The sequence below is a fragment of the Pelmatolapia mariae genome, linkage group LG14 (assembly GCF_036321145.2).
Source record: "Pelmatolapia mariae isolate MD_Pm_ZW linkage group LG14, Pm_UMD_F_2, whole genome shotgun sequence".
Classification (NCBI taxonomy): domain Eukaryota; kingdom Metazoa; phylum Chordata; class Actinopteri; order Cichliformes; family Cichlidae; genus Pelmatolapia; species Pelmatolapia mariae.
Genome location: NC_086239.1, coordinates 31,311,158 through 31,328,167, shown reverse-complemented (window position 1 = coordinate 31,328,167; position 17,010 = coordinate 31,311,158). Strand labels below are relative to the sequence as shown.

At 37.8% G+C, this 17,010-nt stretch overlaps 1 protein-coding gene across 2 annotated transcripts in view; it reads right to left on the bottom strand.

The window, feature by feature from the left end:
- nbeab (neurobeachin b) overlaps positions 1-17,010 on the bottom strand; it is a 209,231-nt gene that overhangs the window by 67,979 nt on the left and 124,242 nt on the right. Inside the window, exons 38-39 of one of the 2 annotated variants that reach the window (XM_063492975.1) lie at positions 13,734-13,858; positions 4,648-4,794 (exon numbers count right to left, since the gene is read on the bottom strand). In XM_063492975.1, the coding sequence (XP_063349045.1) occupies positions 4,648-4,794; positions 13,734-13,858 (272 nt within the window). Of the gene's footprint in view, positions 1-643; positions 3,733-4,647; positions 4,795-13,733; positions 13,859-17,010 lie in introns of those variants that run through there. The other variant, XM_063492974.1, reaches the window with a different exon arrangement.

Below are 17,010 nucleotides of genomic sequence, written 5' to 3'. Positions count from 1 at the left end.
AATAAGTAACGCGCAAAAAATAAAAAAGATTATTACTCTTTTTTTTAAAACAATTATTATTTTAAATAAAGCGAGACTAAGTCTAATTCCGCTAAACTGCCCAATGCGATTACAGGGGGTACCATCATCTCGCGGCCTATTATCCTCAAATCCCAACCTACTATGTACTACCACAATCTGTAGTTATAATTATGAATCTATTTGAATTTTTTTTCAAGTATTGCATTTTTTTTTCATTGAAACGGTTTAATTCGTCAATATAACGTATACATTACGGCAATTGTAGGGTTTTTAAAGGCCTGTTTCTGATAGTGTGCATGCGTACATGCGAAAATACAGCGTATTCAGTGGAGTTATAGGGATGTAATTAAAAATTATTACAATAAATTTCAATATTTATATACACTATTAAGGAGAACAAAAAATGCCTTTGCAGTCTGAATGGTTTCCATAAAGGCAATCCAAAAAAGAAAAGAAAAACGCTCTTATTATACATGAGATTAAAATATGATTTTACACAATTGTTATTCAAGACTGTTTTGACAGGGACAAGCCAAGCGAAGAATTCGGAAAATTAAATATAAAAATGACAATAAAAAAACAGAAATAAATGAAAATTAAAAAAAAAAATACTCCAGTAAACCTCGTTTTCAATTCCAAAAAGTCGTCGAGAGTGTTAAGGTGGGCTTGTGGCCCTGGTCAGCTGATAGTGATCACATCTTTATTTCAGTCTCCTCCCTCCTTCTCCTCCTCATCCTCCATGTTCTCAGATCAGTGTCGCTGTGGAGTACCGTTACAGTGATTTGTCTGCTCTCAAACGAAACCTCTCGAAATCAGGATATTTATCGATTCCTTAAACTCCAAAGAGCCACTTTAATGTCTCATCAATCTTAATCTGCGCTCCTCGGCCAATTATGGCCGCTAGTGTTACAGGAATACAAGTGGATTTCGGTCTCAACTCCCAGAGCGCCCCTTCATCGCTCTTGCAGGCTGCACAGTTAAACCGCCCTCCCTGATTTTTTTTCTTTCCTCAGCGTTGCTCGGATCCATTAACGGTGATCCTATCTGCTGATGCTATCAGCGCAGAAGCTACACGTTGCTTACAAGCTTCATATAAGTAACCAGTAACCTCAAGCCTGTTTTTCTGCATGTCTGATAAGGTCTGGTGTATTTGTTTAAAAAGAGAGCGAGAGAGAGAGACAGCGAGAGAGATTAAAAAGGGAGGGGGAGTACCAATAAGAGTGAAAGTATGTGAATTTGTTTTTACATTATAATAATATTTGAAATACAATCGATTCTTTTTGTCATAAAGCGTTGAGCGACAATAAAAGTTGACTGCCCTTTTGTTCACGCCAGCCCTTAAATTATAAAGCGTTCCACTTCTTACTAAAAGTAACACCTCTAGGACTAAAGCATTGTAGATTTGCCCTGAAGGACTAGGCACAGAGAAATGCTCTATAGCTTCCAGCATTAAGCCACAGCATCCATTGCTCATAGGCAGGAAGAGGATTAGGCAGTAATCCCCTCAGGGATCCTTCCATAATTAGGCTATATGGCATTAAAATGTTTACATGAGAATAATGAAATTAGGGGCAAGTTACACAGGACGAGTTGCACAGCATGAGTGGTCTATATAGAGTAAAGCTTAAATTACCAGGCTGATGGGCCTTTGTCTTAAATAAAATGCAAATATTTCTTAAATGACAGGCCAATTTAATGAAGTGATGAAAAGTCTCATTTCATTGTGGAGGGAGTTTGGGAGAACTGCTGAGAAGATGGGTATATTATTACCCACAATCCATCTAGCGGACTGCAGTGTTTGAATAGTGCTTTTAGATTTCATATTATGACAGAAAGAGAAAGGGACATGGGTTACAAGCATACCAGAGCAGTATCATTTACTTAGAAATTCTTACACGTCCACTTATAGCAGATACATATATATTTACATACAAAGACATGCATTTTTTTTTAACTATGAAAGTACTTACAGATGTTTGAAATGACAAAACAAATTTGGGAACAAAAATAAACTTTTTCTCTTCCTCTCCCATCCTTTGAGATTTACGTTCATAAATATTATGTTGCTTTTTCCTTTATGAAGATGTTACATCTCAAGGGATCAACACTATGAATGGGGACCTAAAATGGATTCAGAAAGCCTAAATTAAGGAAAACAAAATGGTTGCGGTGCCTAAACCACACTTTGGGGTATATTAACATGGTTCCGGGATGCCAGCTGAGCAGTCATATTTACAGTCTCCTCTTTGATACGAGAGACAGTCTGCGAGGAGGCTCTGACTTCTCCGTTCTTTGTTCTCACACACACACTTCTATTTTCACCGATTTTGGTAACAATATGTGCATACAGAAAGGTTCATTTAATGCCAGCCCAGGCATAGACAGCATTTCCACTGTTTGTGGGGGAGCAAAACTAATCATAGGTTCAGTAACCACAACTGCCGGAGCCCATGAGTGCAGGCGCCGCCCCTTTGGCAGCAGTTGCAGGCACTGACCCAGTGGCTGGCAGGAGGAGCGCTGTTGTTGACAAGGATCTAGTCCCAGATCTGTCTTTAAGGCTGTTCATGCCTGAGATTAGATACAGGACAAACACAGACAGAGCATCCTGGTAAAAACATTACCCAAATGTTACAGTGCAGGGGAGCTGCCCTACTGGTAAAAAAAAAAAAGAAAAAGAAAAAAAAAAAGGAAAAGAAATGCATTCAACTTCCATTTATCACAAATACTTATATACATAGTTAAACCAGAATTTACTTATCAAAATCAGTGTCAACCTTCACATTTTGGTTCCTAATTTCAGCTCAGACTTCATAAATGTATCTCAAATATTCAACCTCAGCATTTTTGTTTTGTACAGCATCATTATTAATTCTCTGAGGATAAAACACTTGGTTTGTATGCTAGCGCTCGCGTTGCAGTTTAGGCAGACCAGTGCAGGGTTCATCTGACAGACATGAGTGTTTGACTGCCTGCTGGCCCTGGGACAAAAAGGAGGGGTTAGTGTCCTCCTCTGAGATTCATCTGTGGGATCTTAGAGGGGATTTCACTGCTCAGCAGTGCCCTGGTTCAGACTGAGATCCATATACTAAGCCACAATAACTCTGTAATGCACGGCTATGAAAGAGAGATGTTTATTTAAGTGTCTGGCAATAGATTTTTTAGACTATTCCCTTTCCCTACATTTTTTTAAAATCACAGTTTGTTCCTGGAATGAATAAATTAGATTCATGCATTTATATCTGTTACTGTCATGCATGTTTGTTGCAGCTCTGGTTTTAAAGGATTTGGAAATAACAGTTTGGCAACCTAACAGCTACTCAAGTACTAGGATTGTGCAATCATACCACTGAAACTGCAGTTAAACCAACAGAACCTGGTAACATCTTCTAATTATCCTGTTCAGTTTTGTTAGTTTTGAAGACAATCCAACCACCATGAATGCTCTATCAGGGAAAAACAAATGACAGCACATAACATTTAAACAAAATTTAAATCATGAATGAAAAGGCATGTCGGCCAAGAGCTAAAAATGTTATGTATATACAGCATTGATGCAGTGTGCGTTTATTTATATATTCTGAAATTAAAACAGCATCCCACAACAGCAACTGCTAACAAAGAGTGATGGGCTTTCAGCACTTGTAGAAAAACTGCATCTACTTTTCTTTTTTTTTTGCTGCTTTTTGTTGTTGTTCACCAGACAATAGAACAATTTTTTGTTTTTTCTGAATGTAGAATGACTGCTAGGGTTGAGTATTACTTCATATTCTAATTAAAAAATAACTTTAGGCATCACACACACACACACACACACACACACACACAAACATCAATCACCAGTTGTTTGCATGAGGTGTTAAGTGAAGATCTGGCTTTATCGACAAGAATGCAGTCCAGCATTCTTGAGCTGCACTCAAAGCTGAAGCGAACTCTGTCTAACTTACCTTTTAAAGCTGTGCCGAGGTTCAAAGGCAGGACAATGTTCTCCAGACATGTATTACTCTGGTCAAATTACAGACGTTTTGGCCAACCACCACCTTTACAGTATGCTACACTACTAACTGAATTGTGCTAGACAAAGAATTAAAGCTGTATTAGGATACTGACTGTGAAATCAGACAATAATCATACAGGTAACATAAATCTAAGATGTTTTAATCAGTACAATTTCTATTCTTTGGCTCTTCAGAATTAAATAATGCAGTAGAATTAAGAATAATTAAGCTTCTTTAACACCAAAATATAAAAATCTATTCTATTTTAAACGTTTTCCATTCAATAGATTGTATCTATTAAAAGTGTGACTTATTATGTTATAATATACAGTAGATGTCAAGTATGTGTGTGGTATTAGGATTATTTTTTATGGTTAATACCGTCAAATCATTGCATGAGAATAGGTGTATTATCAGACATCCAATATATCATGTTATACTAAAAGTACCAAACAATTACTGTGCATCATACTCATACCAAATATTTCAAGGTTTTCGCTTTCAGATATACTTTTACCACTGCAATTTCATTTTAGTGCACTTTAAATGCTATAACACATGCATTCAATGACTTCACCGATTATGCCAGCTATTAGGATAGGAACAAGCAGCAGTGGTGATTTATACTTACCACCCAGGTTGTCCATCTCCTTCTCCTGCAGCAGGCTGACAGCATCGTCGTCTCCATCCAGTATTAGTTCGGTCTCAGAGTTCTGAGTTGTGACAGTTGGGCTGCGGAACACCGTCTTAGACTTGACCACTTCGTCCTTCTCAGAGGCTGTAAAAGCAAGTACGGAAAGAGAGAGCACTAAATGTCGTCTACTGCTCTTTGAAGCTAATATCAGGATTTGTAACTGTGCTTATATGAAATACTCGGTTAATGATCTTTTTTTAAATAATAATTATTTGAAAGCAGGTAGGGCAGAAGTGTGTGCCTATAGTTTTGAATTTTTTTTTCTTTGATTTTTTTCTTTTTCTTTTTTATTTCAGAAAACTCAGTAGAAAAATAAATAAACATGAAAAGCACACAGAAACATTGCTATCTAATATTGATTTGAGTTCATAAGGCACTATGTTGCATTGGAAGGCTTATAACCTAATTGGGCTATCCAAGCTCAAAACATGAGAACTCATCTCATATATATGTTTAACATAATACACATTGTCCTCTATAGTTTCTATGCAAATATTTTGAAGCATACTGTAATAAAGTGTACATAATGGTTTCAGAAGGTTAGCATAATCTACACAAATACCTTTGTTGGAAGGATGCTACTTGCTAGCCCCCATCCATTAGTTTTCTCAGCCACTTATCCACCACCAGTCTATTTCTATTTCTGCTATTTACCACAGAGGTTTTCAGTGCTATATTTTTCCTCAGCAAAACTGTAAAATCCAATCAAAATGTTTAGTAGTTGTACCCTACGACTGAGCAATGACTTGCTTGAAAAGTCAGTGAGGAATTTAAATAAAAGAAAATAAGTGTGTGTTACTAAAGGGGATAATAAATATCGAACAAGAAAACAACACTACTGCAACAGCAGCAAAAATCAAGTTGAAAAAAAAAAGTTAAACCACACACCCACCAAATGACATTTGTAACTCCTGCATCCATAATACAGACGGCAATCTTACACACACACACACACACACACACACACACACACACACACACACACACACACACACACACACAGTCATGGTAACAGGTGAGAAAAAAGAAATGTTTTTGGATAATATTTGGAGGAAAAAACCTTTTTATTCCTATCTATAAACTAAAATGCAAACATATGGTAAAGTATAAAAACTGAGAAAAATAAAGCATGGAGAATCTCAGCATGAAATGAATAGTGATACGTGGGATCAACCTGATACAGATGCACACTAATGTACTTGCCATTCCATATAAAAGAATGTCAGAGTACACTTTTGCTCACTGACTGCTTTTTCGAGTGGTTGAACATCAGAGGTGTTTCAGCTTTTATTTTTAGACAAGGTCAACAACAAAACGCTACCTGCATCTTAAAAGACCAACAGCTGAGTCAGGCATACGTCTCAAGCTCATAGCAGATTAGAGATATCATTTGCCTCTTGCAGATACTTGACAAGAGGGAGACTGTGCAGACAGCACAATTAGAAGGCTGCTTACACCAAGACTTCATCATATGGCTATAGTGAAGCATGTATTCATACATCCTTGAAAAAAACAAAGAGCTCCAACAACACATTTATCAGCTTAAATCAGCCCATCTCCAACATGTGCCTGCCACACAGTCGCTCAAAGCGTTCATGTGAATTTGTCTTTCTGACGTCCAATGTGGGAAATAACCAGAGGAGAAATTTGCGCGTGCGAAAGGAAGAACACATATCAAGAAATGGGAGGTGGCTGACACCAGCCTGACATGTTTCCTTTCAGCACAGTTCTTAATTCGCCTCTCCCTCCCCTGAGGAACATGTACCTTGTCTTGAAGAGGTCACATTTGACTGTTGTCAACACTGCTACCAAGAAAAAAGTCTGCTTCCTGCTCTGTCTCATATCTGGAGTGCTTTCATCAGACGAAAGGAAGCAGTCTGAGCATTTCGGAAATGAATTCTGCGCAATGTTAAAGCCAAAAGCCAGCCAGCGGTCAGAAATCAAAGCAGAAAGAGTGAAATTTAAAACTGTAATTCTGTAAACCATCATTATACTCAGAGTAAATGAGGGAAACCTCGGCAGACAGGCCGATGTTCTGATTGGCAAGTCTGAACAGGGTTGAGTAGACCAAATAAACCATGCTGATTTCTACATGGAAACGACCAACATCTCCTTTTTTAGGGCAGGCAACAATGCAGGAGGAGAGGACTGAACCCAGCTTTGTCCAAAATGCAATTTAGTTCTCAGAGAAAAGAAAATGAATAAGGTTATAAATAAGAAATGGAGCAGTATGACATGTAGGAGAAAATGTGCTGACATGAAAAGCGATCTTCTCTTGAGTCATGGCCCTGGATGGACTCTCATATTAAAAGTGCTGCTGTGAGAAGAGTCAACAATTTGTCACCATTACTGGACTTGCTGTGCAGTCATGTTGAGGCAGACTCATTAGAAAGCTTTTCATGTGTTCACCCTTGGCGAATGTGGCAAAACAAGAGGAATATTCCTTCAAGGACCTGATACGACTCAAGTGATTGACACAAAATAAAAATGAATGGGGACGAGGGCCGGCTGATGAAGATGTGTGTCGCCTACTGAAGGACATGTCATAGTCTTTTCAGCTGTATGCTTTAGCAATAAAAAAATAGATGGAGTGAAATGTGCCTTATGAATTATCTTATTTTGCATTTGCAGGTAAAATTGATATTAATAATGTTTCTGATGTAGAGCAACAATAAAAAAATGCAACATCCACTGGCACTGAAAGAGCTCTACTTACACCCTCACCAGTCAGGTGGTAAAGTCCATTATTTACATAGTTTAGTTGAATATTTTTTTGACTCTGTGATACCCATTTAGCACAAATAAATTTATGATACACTTTGGTTGATTAATATATGTGCTCGTGTGTTTTCATTCAAGTTTTTCTTTTGTAGTTTCCAGTTTACTTTGATATGCAGTCATTGTTTTCTCCAAGGTTAACTTCCTGGTTGCGGATAAACTCTCATGGATGGATGCATATGAATGTCCTCTACTCCATCACACTGTAATGTTTTGCTATGATATGTTTCAACCATGCAAAAGTGGACTTTGAGGTAAGATCTCTCTCTTTTTTGGTGGGTTGCCATGTTTCTAAAGCGCCGACTTGTTGATATAACATCAAACTCAATGCACCATTCAAACATTAAAAACAGCAACAAAAGAGTTTGCTATGTTTTTGTGGGGTTGGCTTTAGTAGGCTTGAATGCAACAGTTCAGAGTTTAGGATTGGAGAAAAAGTAATAGATGTTCTTTTTGTATTTTGTTTCCTGCCTGCCTTGGTAGTTTTTGTATGTCTTAACGCCACAATGAAAAGACTTGGATGAATACAGTTTTTAATTGCTGCAAATGTCTGTTTGATTTTACCCTTGCTATTACAAACTGTTTACTCAGGGACTACTTTGAGATACTGCTTAATTTTCTTTTCGGTTACGTGCTGGGACACTGTTCCTCCTCTGTAAATTTAGAATAAATAACAATAAAAAGCAGATGTCTGAACCAACTTCCTGGACTGTTGTACTTATTTTGGTTTTATGAATTCCCCAAAATATACACAGATTTATTTATGTTTTTGGCCTTAAGGTTTTCTGTGAGAAAACTTCTCTAAGACACAGTTAATGTCAAAGTTTGCATTTCAGTCCCAGGAAAATCTTTACGTAAACTTAACCAAGCAGTTGTTATTTTTTGTTATTGTATTTATTTATTTAGCCTAATTCTAATCAAACTGAAAACTACAAAATAATAATGATAACAATAATAAAATAAATAAGCATGCAAAAGAGAGAAAAAAAAAAGCTATGTGGTAGAAAGCTCTGACTGCCTCTCACAAGCCCGAGCTGCTGGCTCATATCCTGGTCAACAGCATTAACATAACATAGAATAACATACACAGCAATCTGTGAAAAGCTACTGTCATTGACTCCTGAGTGTCACAGCAGTTTGCTTTTAAGCTCTTTAGAAACAGTTCCAGGAGGAGCTACCGATCACTGGTCTCCTGGGTCGTTTTGTTCAATCACCGAGTTGAAACTGCCTCAGAGTGCACTAATTACACTCAGTAAAGTGCAATGCAGAGCTTTCATGACCTCAGTGGAGGCTGATGAAGACCTGCCGGCTGTCACTAACAGAGGCCGTCTCTGAACGCACAAAGTCCGGAGTTCACCCTCTCGGATATGCAATGCCCAATGTGGCACAACTTTCCTTAAAACACTGAGTCTAACGTCATCTTTAATTTTAGCCCTGGTCAGACAGTTATATTGTTGTTATATAGAGTTTAAAATATGCTAATGAATTAAAAAAGTTATTCAGTTGTTCAGTTCAAATAAACTTTGCAAGCTTAGATAAAGGCTCCCATTTTGAAAATATTTTAGGGTTGAACAGTTTTATTACACAATGTGGAAAAGATGAGCTTTGAAAAGCCTTCAAAGGAGCATTTAATCAATTATAGCAACACTGCCAGGGTCCATTCTTGATATACTGTATTGATACAGGTTGAGCTTTGTGGCACTGGAAATTTATTTTTATCTCAGTAGTGTAGTGTAAGCATGGCTTTTTGCAAGTCTTATGTATAATATAGACCCTCCCTCTTACACTTTTCGCCATTCCTCAAAAAGAAATCCACAACATCCTTCTCTCATATGTTCATCCCAAAATCAATTCTCCTTGTTTTTCCTCCAGCCTGTAGTCCTGTTTATCCATTTTTTTTTTTGTTAAGAGTCGCCCACTAATGGAGACGATGTCAGGTTAATAAAGTAAATGGCACTTTCCAAAAAACACAGTTGAAAAATGTATTTCATTATTAGTTTTGTTGTGAGCGGTTCTGTTCAATTATGATTGCTAACTGTATCGCTCTTCCTTTCTGAGGAAGCATCCATCTATCCATGATTAGAGGTTCCTCCTTATGCAAGTAAACATTAATGACACTCTACTCTGCAATCTTAGCTTGCTGCATTCTTGTTTTGGCTGATAAATGTACACCAGTGAGAAATCAGTTCGTACTCAGAACAAGGTCTGTGGAAGCATTAAATTGTGGATCGTGATTTCTGGAAAGTGACACTTTTTATATGTATATTTTTGGTGCTTCGAGCAGGTAAATGCCACCTGGTTCCATTATATTTAACTGCAGGAAGACATAGTGCCAAAACAGGAAAATTCACACTAAAATAATCTAGACACATAAATAGCAGTATGAGCCACAGGGAAAATCTTCAACAATTTGTTACATCTCATAATTCACTTATTATGCTATAAATAAAACATATATTTGGAAGAAAAAACAAAAACAAAACTTGTATCTGAAGATGGACCCTAACTTAAAAATCTCAAGTCTTACCTGAAAAATAAACTCTAGAGCTTCTTCAGGAGCGTTCCTGTTTTATACATACATAGATTATTTACAACACTATCACCAGACTGTACTATCATTCACACAAGTTTTGCACACTCATTCCAACATCTATAGAATATGAACTCTATAGAACAGTTTAAATATATCTCTTCCGTTTCCCAGATTCAAATCCTGTCCTCCTACGCTTGCTCTCCACAGGCTCCACATTCCACAAGAGTCCTGTTCATGGGATTGCATTACTGTGAAGGGCGATGCAATTCTGCCCCACGTCTCTATACTTTTATTTACTCTGCACTGAAAGATGAAATGAGGGAGGAGGGGGAATGACAACTTCATACTTACTGCAATGCGGGCCATCTGTATGTGTTTTAAGTGTGTAAATGTAAACATAACAACTTTGATGTAGGGGAGTTTATACAGTGCAGACGCTTCCACTTGGGGTAATCTTTATCCAATATCCTGGAATAATCAGAGGTCACAAACAATCTCTTCTCTTCATCAAAACACTTAGAACAAGGTCTAATAATCCCCACACCTCCATATACTTGCTGAAAAGCTGCATTCAAATGCCATTATTTTGGATTTACATGTTAGCCAGCTCATTTATCTTCATTTAATATCTGTGATTATAAAGCTGGAGCGAGCTGGAGAAGGTTAATATCACATCATGACTCTGCCTCCGCAGAAGTACAGAGCTATAAAGATCACTGCCTGGGGCAATCAGCTCTGAGAGAAGGTGCTCACCTGAAATGAGACAGCAAGGACACTCGGAGGTAAAACACCCCGTTAAACATTTGGATCAATATTAACGTGACTTCCATTTCATGCTTGCCCAATTCCAATCACCTAACAATATACTCGGATACTGGGCGGAGGCTGGCTGTAACAGGGCAGGTTATTACAGGAAGAGGGCAGAGACAGAATGTGCTGGCTAAGCTGTCAATGCTGCTAATAGACAACGAGGTAGAGTTTAAGGCAGAGTTTAACCTCCCATCACACCTGTCCGTGATAGTACACACTTTTGCACACACATTGTATAAGTTACACTTGTACTAGTTTTAACAATAACTTGATTTAAACAAATACAGATTACATTTAAAGTTGTGTATTAAATTTGAATGAGATCAAAACTCCACATTCTTTTTCTGATATAAACAACAAACTCACTAAAACCTTATTGCAAAATACATCATCGCTTAACATGTGGTACTAACCTCTAAAGTCTGAAAATACCATCAGTTTAAAAAAAAAAGACAAAAAGCAGTTAAAATAATTGGTAAAACTTGTGAAATATAAAAAATCTTCCTAATATCAAAGAGAAAACACAAAAGAATGCGGTGCCAACAACCATGCAAGCCACTCGCTGAAATGTTGATTTAAAAAATGTTCTATTGCACTTTCATTTTACCCAAGACTGACATTTACTCTGAACACAATCATGCAAGTCTGCCCTCTTCAAACTCAAATGGTGCCTGAGTGTATACTGTCATATCCTGCTGTCAAACCAGGAACTGGCTATTCAGTTTAGACAACCTGCTGGTTTTCCAGTAGTCTCTGATTTTAAAGCCTCAGTAATGACTCTCATGGGCCAAGTCAAACAAGCCTCTTTGTTTTTCTACTATAGTGCCTATGCTGCCTGGAAGCCACTAAAGAGTTGTATAGCATCTCCATCAAACCCCAGAAACAAAGTCTGGATATGACAAATGATTTCCAACCTCTCAGCCTTTGCACCAGGATTATCTACAAAGAACAGGTCCTATCCTTAATACTATGCTAATTAAAAGTGAATATTCTTATAAAAAACACAATGTGTCATAATACATTTTTTTTTAAAAAACTGCCAACTGTCACTGCCAAAAAAAACCTGCTGAAGCTGTAACAAAGAACAAAAGGTTTCTCATTTTAACTCATAACAAAAAAATGGCCTCGACTGCGCAACCACATCAAAGACTGCTGGAAACAGCCTGAAAGTGCAGCTCACCTCTCATGGAGAGCAAGAGGGCCATCCGACCGCAGGCGATCCCTTTCACTTGACAAGTTTATACATTATTCCGCTCATTAAAACCACCGCATGCCAGCAGGACTTCAACAAGTCTTCCGTCAACCTCATTGAGGTTCTAATGTCACATTGCAGAAAGAAAACTGAAAGCTCCAAAACATTCCGGTGAACGAATGACGTAAATAGCAAGTAAAGTTCACAGTATGACATGTGTTACCTGAGTCAATAAAGGAGCTAATTCAATTCAATTCAATATTATTTATATAGCGCCAAATCACAACAACAGTTACCTTAAGGCGCTTATTATAAAGGTAAAAACCCTAGATTAATACAGAGATAATGCACACATGCTAACACATACTTTGAGCACCTGCACAGTGAAGTTTGACAAATAAAAATGTGTCTGGTTTGTAACTGATATATTCTTATCCTTCATCTGTATGAGTACTAAAGCAATTTCATAGAGTATGTTATAGAGGATTTTCACAATATAGGTCATACCTTGGAAGCTTTCTTTTGTTTTCTTTTTCTTTTTGATATGAACTGAGTTAAAGTTATCTTAAGAACAATAAATAAATAACAAAATACAGTAAATGTCAGTGCTGAGTGGAAGGTGAGTGGGAGGAGAGTTTATTGCGGATGTTCTGATCTGTTAAGGGTTTAGTGCCACTTTATTTATTGGTAGGCAGTGTTGATGCAACACAATGCAATTTCTTCATCAAAGATTCTTAAAAGCTCTTTGATATTTTTAAGTGGATTAAAAAAATACTAATGTAACATTAATTGACTTGAGCCCTTCTTACAATGGAATCAATGAAGAGCTGAAAAGCCACGTTTGTACTTATAGAACGTAACAGTGGACCCACTATAAAAAAAAATCTGAAAAATGCTATTTCTATATGGGTGGAGCATCATCCACTGAAACAGCAGTTCATGTTCATGTACAGAGTTGCCATGATGTACATACTACAGCAGCCATTATAGCGCAAGAGCTGAATGTAGCCAGATGAGACATCCTGAACCCAACCCAACAGTCTGTTCAGTAGCTCAAAACTGAGGCACAATGAGGTCAGGGAACATTGTCATGATCATGCATGTGTCTGCAACCATTATAACAAGGCTACGCTGACCACAATGAGTTGCCTGCTTTCTGTTTTCCATAAAGTTAAAATGGGTCTTACTCTATTAATTTCAGCCTCAATACATTCAAACTTGTGCCATTAAACATCTGCGCTGCTATTCAATTACAGACAGGAGAGTATCGCCAAGGGATTTTAAAAGTACTGAGTGGCTTTTAAAAGTCAGTGTGGCAGGATATAAAGAAATAACCGACAAAAGGTGGTGGGCAATGCTGCAAGGCTGCCTCGGTCAATGAGAAAGGTTTGAGGCATGAAAATAATAAAGCGGGAGAGCCAATTTGCTCTAGAGTATGTGTTGCAATGATAATAAAAAGTGCAATAAAATGGATGTGTCATGTTCAATTCACAGGACTCATAAAAAATGTTACCTATAAAAATTTCTGCTAAGCAACATGTTAAACTATACGGACAAGCGGAGGCTAAACTTTAATCCTTTTTCAAAAATGTTTTAATGGCAACATTGAAGCATTGAAATGGGATAATGCTGGATGTGAATTTTTAGTGCCCTAATTATGAAAACTTTCTTTTTTTAAATGCACATTCCATAAAAATGGGAAAAACTCACCATACTCTTGCAGTGACTTGCATACGACATCTAGGTGGGTGGAGCCAAATGGGTTTCTGACAAATCTCCGCCTTCGCCGCAGGTCATCTTCCCAGTAGTCAAGACGCCAGAAGTCATGCAGCTGACTATGGAGGAGACCAAAGGACAGGCAGGTTAGACAGAGCAAACAATGATGGACTGATTACACCAGCCACGTTCTTATCAGAGGAAAACATCTTGTGGAGAAAAACCAGGCCATAGTTAGAAGGCATATTAAGCTGGGCCTCTGCATACTGCATGCACAGCCCTACTAATGTTAGTCCTGCTAATGCTATAGCATCAGAAGAGCAGGGAGTAGCAGCAGCCGCTGCACGCATAAATCACCAGTACTCCCATTAACAAATACAGCATCAAATTACAAGTATAAATGGCACAGCTTGCCTCCTTTTTTACAATGTTTTTTAACAAGTCTTGTAAATCAAAGGTAGGAACCTCAACGCAGACAGCGTGGAGTTTAATGATCGGGGTCTTGGGGCGGTTGAGGCATGAGCCTATAAAACAAGCCCCCTCCCTGAGTATGTGGAGCCATGATTAAAATAATGTGCTGAAATATTCATTGAAATGATTCCCAGAGCCCTGGAGCAACCCAATAGAAAATTGCATTTTTATTCATTATTAATAACAGCGAATTAGGGTGGTAAAAAAAAAAAAAAAAGACAGAGAAAGAAGAAAACAGTTCCAGCATGTGGTAACCATCTTTGTAAATGATTATTTCAACATTAGTAAGGACCTGGAATAATTTTATTGCTTGCAGCTAATGCAAACCATTAAGCACCACAACCAGCATTAGGTTTCTAAGTGCTGCTTGTTCCAACTGCACGCTAGCTGGAGCTATTTCAAAGCCTTTATGTTTCCTTTAGAGGGGAATACAGCAAGAAAAGTCTTGCTTTAATTTACCTTTACCAAGGAGAAGGAAAAAAATTGCATCAACTCTAGCTGACAGACAAGAAATCCTTACATCAGCCATTCCAATTTTAACCAAATGTGAAGAAATAACACATATTTTTCCTTCATTTTGTTGTCTTTAACAATGACACTATGTGCGAATAGGGCAGCGCACTTCAGTACCTCAACATTTGAGCTCATTTTATTATACAAATACAGGGCATCTGTAGATCTAGAAACAGAATAAATCTAGAAACAGGCGCTCAAATCTCAAAATAAAACCTTGGACGGGATATTGAGTGTTCAAATCCAAGCTGAGATTTTCCTGTGTGTGCTGGATACAGTAAGACCCTGGCAGGCAACCGTCTATTTCATTGTATAGTTTCTGCCCCCTTCCCTGCTACAGTACTGAGGGAGTCTAAACAGATTAAAGTGTTAGAGGGGATCACATCACAAAATACAGCCTTCTTGCTCCATAAATATAATATCTACCAGTGTCAGAAATCAAGAGGCTCAGGAGACTTAGCCGGGCTCTGACAGCAACATGAGCTCAGTTTCAGTTAAGTATCAATCAAAACTGAGTGTATATGTGTGTGTCTGTGTGCACATGTTGTATGCGCAAAGTATCATGAGCTGCTGTATGCAAAGCAACACTGAACGCCTTGAGCTTGTCCCCTGTCAATCTCCCTCAAAGCCTCACTGAAGAAAAGAGAGATGTCAGTGGGTGGAAAGGAGACACCCACGTAAATGATATTGTAAATGTGAGATTACACAGTGTGAAAAATGTAAATCCACTGCAGGCAACTGGGCGATTACTGTTGAAGATTATGTCCCCTAATTCTTAGTACAAATACACAGCAGATGCCAGTGGAGGATAAATCTGCCTCTTTGAAGAGTTCCCTGTAACAGCATTAACTAAATTTGCTGCATTTTACACAAAGTGCTTGTTTGCTTATTTGAGTACAACTTCAAGCCAAAATATCTTCATTTGTCTTTAACAGCAAGCAAATACACAACAAACCAAACCTCAATCGACTGATTAATGAGTTGGACGCCGGCGTTTTTTATGTCTCCTTGCCTGTTTCGGCCTGTGCAGATGGTTTCAGTTTAAATCTGCTGTTTGAGGAGGAACTGTGATATTCTACACTATGTGGTCAGTGCTGGACCGGATTTGGACTGTGCCAAAGTGCTGTGCTGAAGGAACCTCCTCTCTGAGGGTGGTCCAAAAACTGCTCAGGAGGATTGCAATCCTGATGGGGATACACAGTTGGATGGCATCGAGCTCCCAGCTGCAGCTCTCCAATAGGGAAATGGCAATGAAACACTAAAGAGCGCATCCATGTCTTAAAAGCTTTGTAAGAAATGAGAGTTTGTTTTCTTTTTCCCCCAAACGCAGCAATTTCCTCATCCATGGGCCTGAATAGCAGATTTTAAAACTGCACTTGGATAATGTATGCACACATTTTTACTGTTTAATATGCTGCAAAAGCTAACAATCAACACCAATCTCTTCATTTTAAAAAAAATTCAGATAATCAATTTTTAATATAAGTAATACAACACAAATCCAGCTACAGAGTCATTAATAGAAAGATAGCGTGTTGTCTCAGTAACAAATTGTCCATCCAACATCATTCATTAAGGGATGGCTGGAGACCTTTCTTATTTGACACATCAAATGTGTCTGGCTTCATGACAACCATAAAGAATTGCTGTGAGCCGGCCCGCTAGAAACTGGCAAAATTTATTAGTCCCATCACCCATCAATCACCCAAATGGATTTCAAACCGCATTTTAAAAGCTAATTTTCCAGCACTGATAACCTACAGGAAACGGGAACACCATTATTTATGGCTGCTTTCAGACTTGCTAAGTGCAGTAAGATAAATTTGTAACAGGACTATTGTCTATTCTCTGCTCTTTCAAATATGTATTTAAAGGGCATCTTTCCTCAGGGAGCCAGTGTTGAGGTCTGTGAGATGAAAACCTAAGTATACGCGAAATGTAGGCTGTTGAAAAGAGAAAACTAACTGGTGTAATTCAAAATAATAACAGTTTCTAGGAAACTATATCATTCCAAAAAATGTTGGCTTACATTGGGTTGGAGGGTGAAATCTATTTTATGTTGCGGTTATAAAAGGACAGCAGAAACTCCATAGTTTTCTGAAATATTTCTGATTATTTGGCAAATAGTATCGGTGTTTATTAAAAAGGTGAAACTGTGCCAGGCAATTAAAATCATCTTAAATGTAATAAAACTATGTAAGTGATGGATTAACACATTGAAAAGTAACACATTTTTGTAAACACATATTTACCTGTAATACAGTTACAGGAATAAGGCAAAAACATT